The 8848-nt window shown below is 32.4% G+C and overlaps 1 protein-coding gene across 1 annotated transcript; it reads right to left on the bottom strand.

Moving 5' to 3' along the window:
* Window positions 1-5336: 5336 nt before the first annotated feature.
* Window positions 5337-7199, bottom strand: LOC117169831. Its single transcript, XM_033356340.1, has 4 exons — window positions 7023-7199; window positions 6035-6209; window positions 5720-5968; window positions 5337-5584 (listed from the first exon to the last, which is right to left on the bottom strand). The coding sequence occupies exons 2-4, from the start codon at window positions 6153-6155 to the stop codon at window positions 5337-5339; spliced, it is 618 nt and encodes a 205-aa protein (XP_033212231.1). The 5' UTR covers window positions 6156-6209; window positions 7023-7199.
* Between the last annotated feature and the right edge of the window lie 1649 nt (window positions 7200-8848).

Raw genomic sequence — 8848 nt, 5'->3', positions numbered from 1 at the left:
ATATGGACAGATCCCAGTTCAGGTGCTTCTTTGCTTAGTCTGACTTGCCACGGAATATCAGATAAATTTGAGCGATCGTCAATTGTATTAAAATGCGAGACTGTTGATGACCATCATACTGGTGACATAATTGCAGAAAAATTCAAGACAATGCTTGCTGAATGGAATATTTCAACTGAAAAAGTGCATTGCATAGTACGAGACGAGGGCTCCAACATGAAAAGAGGTATGCGATTAGCGTTGTTAGATGACTTAGATTGTACCGTTCATAAGATGCAGATTGCTATAAGACATGGTTTACAATCACAGGAAAACATAAAAGACGTCAAAGAAAAATGTAAAAAAATTTCAACTCATTTTAACCATTCAACTATTGCTCAAAAGCAACTTGAGAAAATTCAAGATAGGCTAAATCAACCGCATTTGAAAGTATTCCAGGATTGCGTGACGCGCTGAAACAGCACAGACTACATGTTTGAGCGTTTTACTAAGATAAAAGATGCTTTGAGTCTTTACGCAAATGACAACAAAATTGAATCCATTTTTCCAGAAGAGTGGAGAGTAATAGAATGTTGTCTTGAACTACTGAAACCTTTTGAAGAAGCCACTCATGAAATAAGTAGCTCACAGGCTCTCATATCATCTGTGATTCCCATCATTCAAATGCTTCTTAAAAAACTTGACGACTATTTAGCGAAACCATCAGAGACAGATCCGATTCGGTTGGCAGAATCAAATCTGAAAACACAATTTTCAGCTAAGTTTTCTTCCTTAGAAGATAACAATTTATTTGCTATTGCAACGTATTTAGACCCTCGCTATAAACATAAAATTTTCAAACCAGTCACGGAAGAAAAAAATAAAGGATGCTATTCTGAAGATCGTAAATGATCCAGTTTCCACTGGATCTCCTGAATCGTCACCAATTTGGGAAACGTCAAAAAGGAGGAGATTGGAAGATGCTCTCGATCCTGAACCAGGGACATCTGGTATGGGTAATAAGAGTGGCTTTAAAAGCGATCTTGCCATGATGTTAAATTTATCAAGCGAAGATGAAGGTGAAGGAGAACCTGACGACAGTAGACCCGACATTCTTCTTCGGAAAGAACTTGTTATGTATCGCAATAAAAAAAGACTAGATTTGGATGAAAATCCACTCAATTGGTGGAAAGTTAATCAGAGTGAACTGAAAATTCTGTCGGAAATAGCTCGAAGATTTTTATCATCTCCACCAGCTAGCGCTCCCAGCGAACAATTGTTTAGTGGAGCTGGCCTAATATACGATCCTCTCAGAAAAAGATTAGAGCCAGAGAAGGCTGCAAAATTACTGTTCATAAAGTATAATTCTCCAATTATCAAATTTGATTATTGAGTAATTTGATTATTATTATAATAAAACTCATTTATGTAAATTTTCATTTCTTTGTATGTTTTTTTAAAGTTCTATTCTTTGGCTTTTTAAGAATTAGAAATAATTATTTATCTTTAAAATGTTCTGTCTGACATCCGCATCGCATCCGCATCCGCGGATGTCAAAATGTTCGCATCCGCAACAACCCTGCTCTGCACTTTGAACCGCTCCCTTCACATAGTACTACTTTTTCTATAAAGAGCTTGGAAAACAATGACCTAAAATTAATCTTATTTGTTCATTTTTCATTCAATTTCCATCACTTATTGTCCTATTTGTTTATATAAAATCCTCACACATATACGTTTTAACTTTATAACACGTTTTTAAAATTCGATCAAGCTAACCTACAATTTTTTTGGATTTCTCACGGAGAGGTTTGTTTTTATTATAATAATAAAGAAAATAGTAATCTTTCTTTTCTTTTATTAGGACTCGTAATCCTTTAAAATTACAGTTAGATATGTCACTACATCTACTAGAGTCCAGGACAAATTCTGGGTCTATTCTTCAATGACTCTCCATAGGCAAAGATGGGTTGATACGGTGCACAAAATCTTTGATGCTAATTAAGTTGTAGCCTGTAAGAACATGCAGAAACAAATATTACTTAAAATTTTCTACAATTTATCATTTACAAGTTGCACATATGTTTTTGTAAACGGAGCGAACTAATTTTTCAAAAATTACGTATCAAGCACTGTAGGTTAGGTGGGGCGCTATGGAACACGCAGTGGGTAAAACAAAAGGCATGGTGGTGCCCCTGGCCACAGTGGGAGGAAATGCATTTTTTTCGTTCAAAAATGTCCAGAGCCTTCAATTTTGGTACGATTAAAAAATTTTAAAAAATTAAAGTGAATTAAATTCTGAAGAGCTTGACGCCCTGAACTTTTGTCTCTTCTACTTGTTTATTAATAATTTTTTCACTCAAAGTATGGAAAAACTGAAATATTTTTCATAACAATTTTTTACGCTTTAATATCTCATTAGTCCATTTATTTGGCATAAACAAATTTTATGAACAAATTAGCAAATAGTCTTTTTATCGGTAAAAAATTTTCTGTTTACTAAAAGTGCTTCAGATTAATGTAGGAATGATATATAATTACAAGAATAATTAAGAAGTTTATAATAACCATTGTTATAAGCAATTCTTATGACAACATATTAAAATTTCAGATTTTTTGAAATTATAATTTCCTTCAATCACCAGAACGACTTCAAGGTATTTCTTAAAATAATAAATATTCAATAATATTTTATGAAATATAATAATTTAAATTTCTATAAACAAATTAGATAAACAAATTAAAAATTTGGTCCTTTCGCATAGAAATTTTTTTGTTTTTGAACTGGAAATATTTTAAGCTATGAATGACTGCTAGTCACAAAAATATTAGAAAACTTAACAATAACAATTGTTATAAATAATTCTCGTGATGAAATGTTCAAATTTATGGTTGTATCAAATTTGAATTTTCTTTAATCGCTAGAATGGCTACTGATATTCCTGAAAAATGTATCATTTATATTGTTTAGTAAAATATAACAACTTAAATCTTTATCAACTATTTAGATGAATGCAGAAGAACAAGTACTTTTTCACAAATTTAAGAATTTTGAAATATTTCTTCTTTCGTAACTGATACGTGGATCCGAACTCACTAACAGTTTGTGTGCTAAAACAATGTTAGTAGCAACACGAGAAAACTTGAGTGAATTGAACTCTTGAATATTCCTGTAGTCTTTATTCCGAGCTTGACTTGCTTCTTCGGAAAATTGTCAAATTGGTAATGGAAAATGTACAGTTTTGCGGTTTCCAAAATATATATTTCAAATGTTTCCAAGACAGTTGGCTCTGTACTTGCTAATTTATGCAGAATGTACGCAAATCTTTCCACTAACTCCAAGTCTATCCTTGTAATTTCTGCTGGTATTTCAGGGTCTGCAAAAATCTTCTTGCGGTATTATCATCATTGAATGTGCCTGAGCCTTGTTTTACTGCATCTATTATAAATCTTGTCTTCTGATGAAAAGCTTTGCGAATTCGAGTCTTCGCCTTCTTTTTCAAATCTTTATATACATCCGTATCTACTCGCCATTTCTTAAAATCGAGTCGATAGGCTATATGTAAAAGATTTTCCATAAAGTGAATCCTGGCATGTAGTGTTGACAATCCATAATCATATGACTTGATATCTATAACTTTGGCTTTGACTCTATCTGAGTTATTCATCTCTTTAGGTGTTGCTTGACAAATGTATCAAGTCATAGATGACAAAGTTCCAGAAAGAGCCTGGTAAACTTTTTTGTCAAGCATCGTCAATATCAGATCAGTTTTTATCACAAAAGTACCGGAATCGTTCTTTAATATTGTGGGCTTTATTTTAGCGATTCCTTTTTGAAGGGATGATATTACTGAATTGATTTTTTCTGGGGTTTCTTTTGCAAATTCATATAGTATTGGCCTGCAATATGATCTTGACGATGGATTAGGATTTTGCCTTACTACAGAATTTACCAAATTCTCTAAGTGAAGTCGCAGTTGTACCATTGAAACCGTGAAGATACTATTATTCACCATATCTGGATCATGTTTCTTTTGCTTGTACATGCGTTGGCTAGAAGAAACATCACAACCGTATTTCACAATTAACTTCAAGTTATAAGGTTTCCTTATATCCGTAAATGGAAGAGAAATATCACGATTTTTAAAAATCCAAGATATCGTATGAACTAATAAAGATTTTAAACCGATTGTAAAACCCTTTTCCGTTACCTTAATTGAATCTGGATAACATTCTTCTTTAGCTTTTGCCAAATTGTCGTATGCTGGGTAAATGTCAGTATTTCTCTTTTTTGCCTGCATATGGATTAGGGTGACCAGAAAAAAACACTTTTTGATTTCTTAGTAGCGAAAGGCAAATAACGGTAGTTCATACGATTGTAGAAGGCAGATTTAAAAAAAATTTTAAACAATATTTAGAGGTGGTGCATCGTTGTTAAAGTTCTCATGCAATTAACATGGGCAAAACCAACTTTTTTCATTTAAGGTTTTAACCAAGAAGATACCCACTTTTTAATTTCAACTTTTAATATGTTGCTCTTGAGGTCTTTAGAATTTATATAAAAGCATTTTTCAAATGAAAAATTCATAATAAATATAATTTACGGTTACCTAAAAAATGCTTTTTTTCACTGTTTTCATAGACTAATAACAGCCCCAATAATATATACCTGATACTGAAATTTTGAGAATATTTTCCTTACAGGTTGAAGATTATATTTTTTGAAAAAGCAGATTAAGAAAAAGTATAATTAAACGTGCTACATTGAAAACAAATGTGAGTAAATTTTTGAAATTTGACTGGTCTATGACTTAAGCTATTTAATTTTCGGGGTGGAGCGCTCATTAGCCCTGCCATATAAGTTGATCACAGTGGGTCTTGGCACCATAAAGCCTAGAACCTTTCGTGGCAAGCGTCTATAGATATATTTTTCTTTCTCAGAAAAATGGATAATAATAATTCCAGAAAATATAAGCAATTCCAATTATTTATCAGGAGCTCTTAAAAGTCTAGTAAAATAATAAATACTGAGAAATATGAAACACTGTGTATATACATATTTACATTTTTAAATATTTAATATTCATTTATAAATTTTTAATAAATGTTAAATATTGTTAAAAATGTATTTAAAAATATTTATTATTTATTTAATAATTTTTGGTAAATATTAAATATTATTTAAAACATATTATTGTTATTAACATTTTTTCAAAATTAAATGATTGATAAATCGCTTAATATAAAAGGAATGGTCATTGGTCAATAATAATAAGTCATATAATAAATTAGTAATTATTCATATATATTAATTAATAATTACAAATTACGTGTACAATGTACAATTGTACATCAGTTCAAGGGGCTTGTCGAAAAATAAATTCTTCGAAGGATTGTTTTAAGGATTCTTTGTTACAACCAGGAAAAATTTCTCTATGTTTTTTTACTACTTGGATTAAATGTTGTTCCTGCCCTTCATATTTAGTAATAAGTGCATTGTATTCACTCATTAACGCTACTCCTCGTTCTGCGCTTTCATTTGTAACGGACAAAGCCTTCACAACCTCAAGACCCTGCTTGAAATCTTCTCTTTCTTTACACGTTTCTGGATCAAAATTTAAAAAATCAGTTGAAATGTGCAATTTCTGGAACATTGAAATGGTATTAGTTGTAACAATTTTATCCAGAGTCAAATATTCAATTTCTTCCTTCTCAATTTTTCTGCGTTTCAATGGCTCACCTGTAGAACGTCGTTCTTTACTCGCACGTACCATCTCTCTTTTGCAATCAAAGGAAACATTTTCGTCGAAAGAAGCTAGTCCAATTAAAACTTCACTTAAGTACCAAAGATGTCCTACGAGTTTTTTAAAAACAGCTTCTCGAATTGCAAGGTGAACCATCGTACATTTTTTATGTCTAGGCAAAATTTTGAGATCGATGCGTGGAGCTTCTGTAGGGCTTTCCGTTTTAAACCAAGCTTTTTCGTAAACTACGACGATAAAAATACAAATTTTTTTCATCCCTACTTCTTCTCTTCGAGTAAGCTGAAACTGACCTCTAAACATATAAATCATGAAGCAGTACAAGACTTTTGCCATCCATCTTGCATGATGAACAGCTTCAGGTGCCTTAAAAGGAATTCCTCCAGGAGGTTCCGACCCCAGAAAAAAGATCATGAGTTCCAGAAATTCTTTGTAATCAGAGCGGAAATGACTGGACTTTTTTTGAATCTGAAACGGAAACAAAATTTAATTACCTTCATTATTAAAAAGTTACCAGCTTATAGAACAATAATTTAAAACTAAATCAATAAACTTCTAACAAAATAAGAAGAGTTTTCAACAAATGAGTTTAAATTTTAACTAAATTCTTGAATTTTCAACCAAAAAAGAATAATACTTAACAGACAAGAATATTTTTTACCCAAAGAAAGGAATTTTCAACAAACAGCTTAAATTTTCATCAAAATAATACAAACTTGAACTAAAAAAGAAGATTATCCAAAAAATACATGAATTTTCAACTAATTCTATGAATTTCTAATCGAAAAAGAAGATTTTTCAACAAATGAGTTTAAATTTTAACTAAATTCTTGAATTTTCAACCAAAAAGGAACAATACTTAACAGACAAGAATATTTTTCCACCCAAAGAAAGGAATTTTCAACAAATAGCTTAAATCTTCATCAAAATAATACAAACTTTAACTAAAAAAGAAGAATTATCCAAAAAATACATGAATTTTCAACTAAATCGATGAATTTCTAACCAAAAAAGAAGAGTTTTCAACAAATGATTTTAAATTTTAATTAAATTCTTGATAAATTGATGAATTTCGAACTAAAAAAAAAGAATTTTCAACAAATAACTTTAAATTTTAACTGACAATTTTTAAACAAGGAGGAAATAGTTGATATTCAAGTTGAAACATTTAATTTGTTATCTAAAATGATCAATTATCAACCAAAAAAATTAATTTTTAAACTAATTTGTACTAATTTTCTACCAAAAAAGACCAAATAATATAATAATTTATTATCTCACCTCCAATTGTTCAATAGCAAATTGTAGACATATCTCCTTATCATTGGCAGGAAGTTCAAAAACCTACGGATTATTTACACCGCATTCAAAATTTTGTGGATGTCAATTTGTCCATTCAAGTTTTGGGACTCCCAACAATTGATTCACTTTCATACCAGACCCAATAGTCTAAGAGCCGAGGCCGTTTTTGGCGAGTTATTAAGTAACGATTCTGCCACTATTTTCCTGATTGTTGAGAATATACTGATCACCAAATATGGCTTCTCCAGGGGTAGTCCCCGGAAAAAGGTGTTTAATTACTCATTCGAAGTTGCAAAAAAAATTATTAAAATAATTCATAGGGTAACGGCTTAATCTTTCTGTGTTGAATGTCAAGATAATTAGACAATGTTCCGTGCAATTGGCAGAACAATAGGCCGGTGCGGAAGGGGGGGGGGGCAGAACGATCTAGAGGTGTAAAAGAATATGTCATTTTAAAGTTATTTTCTAAAACCAAAATTTTTTATATAACATTCTACTCATTATTCAAAACATATTCGAAGAGATAGAACAAAATTTCGGGGATAACATCTCCGCAAAACATCGCGAACTGCCCGGTTTTGACATTGGTCATTCTGCGTCGGTTGACGGCCCTGATACTGCGAACAGAGTGGCGTAAACTATGTGTCTAGTTACGCTACTGATCGTCTTCGGAGCACAAGTGACCACTCTGCTCGCAGTGTCAGGGCCGAAAACCGACGCACAATGACCAATGTCAAAACCGGGCAGTTTGCGATGTTCTGCCAGGATGTTATCCCCGAGATTTTGTTCTGCCTCTTCGAATATATGTTTTGAATAATGAGTAGAATGTTATATAAAAAATTTGGGTGTTAGAAAAGACTTTAAAATGACATATTCTTTTACACCTCTGGATCGTTCTGCCCCCCCCCCACCCCGCACCGGCCTATTGTTCTGCAAATTGCACGGAGCATTTTCTAAATGTCTCCACATTCAACGCAGAAAGATTCAGCCGTTACCCTATGACTTACTTTAATCATTTTTTTTACAACTTCGAATGAGTAAATAAACTCCTTCTCCCCGGGACTACCAATGGGGAAGCCACATTTCGTGTTCAGTATATTATCAACAACCAGGAAAACAGTGGCAGAATCGTTACCTAATAACTTGCCAAAAACGGCCTCGGCTCTCCGACTACAAGCACAGGTAGACGATCGAGATTTCGGCGTTGGTTATTCGGATCAGGGAGAAGTTTTCCATCCCATTGGAGAGCAAACGTTTTACATGCCGCTAAATGTTCTTCAAAAGCGGCCTTTATTCCAAATAAAAAATTTTCTCCGTATTTTTGACAATCCAGGCGGACTTTCTCTCGACAAGGTAAATCGAAGACTGAATTCTCAACCTTATTAGCAAGGCTTCCGGCTACGGCAGCAAGAACACGTGCAGTAGCTCTGACTCATTTCCAAGCGATCTGCAACTGCACTGACATCAGACGTTAACAATTTAATTTTTTTGCACGGTTGTACTGCGTCAGATGTTCCTGATTTTTGTGATGACAAAATAGAATCAATATAAGAACTCGTAATAAAATATCTATGGCCATCATCATTATCCTCATCAGAAAGCTCGATAATTCATACTCCTCTTCATTCTCCGAAAAAACGTAATTATTTGCATCATTGAGAAATGAATCGATATTATTAATGTAATTACAATCTGAAACATTGACAAAAATTACGATAAATACACTTTTTCGATTTTCCGTTCAAACTTTTTTTTTATAATGTAATACTACACAATACAAACTTACTTCAATTTTTTTCCAATTC

Source organism: Belonocnema kinseyi, chromosome 3 (assembly GCF_010883055.1).
Source record: "Belonocnema kinseyi isolate 2016_QV_RU_SX_M_011 chromosome 3, B_treatae_v1, whole genome shotgun sequence".
In the NCBI taxonomy this organism is placed as follows: Eukaryota; Metazoa; Arthropoda; class Insecta; order Hymenoptera; family Cynipidae; genus Belonocnema; species Belonocnema kinseyi.
This window is presented reverse-complemented; position numbering and strand designations above follow the sequence as displayed.

Coding starts and splice junctions, on each gene's coding strand:
- LOC117169831 (XM_033356340.1), bottom strand. CDS start 6,155: ATGATCTTTTTTCTGGGGTCGGAACCTCCTGGAGGAATTCCTTTTAAG. Junction 5,969..6,034: donor CATGATTTATATGTTTAGAG/GTCAGTTTCAGC, acceptor TTATCGTCGTAG/TTTACGAAAAAGCTTGGTTT. Junction 5,585..5,719: donor TAAAGAACGACGTTCTACAG/GTGAGCCATTGA, acceptor ATTTTGATCCAG/AAACGTGTAAAGAAAGAGAA.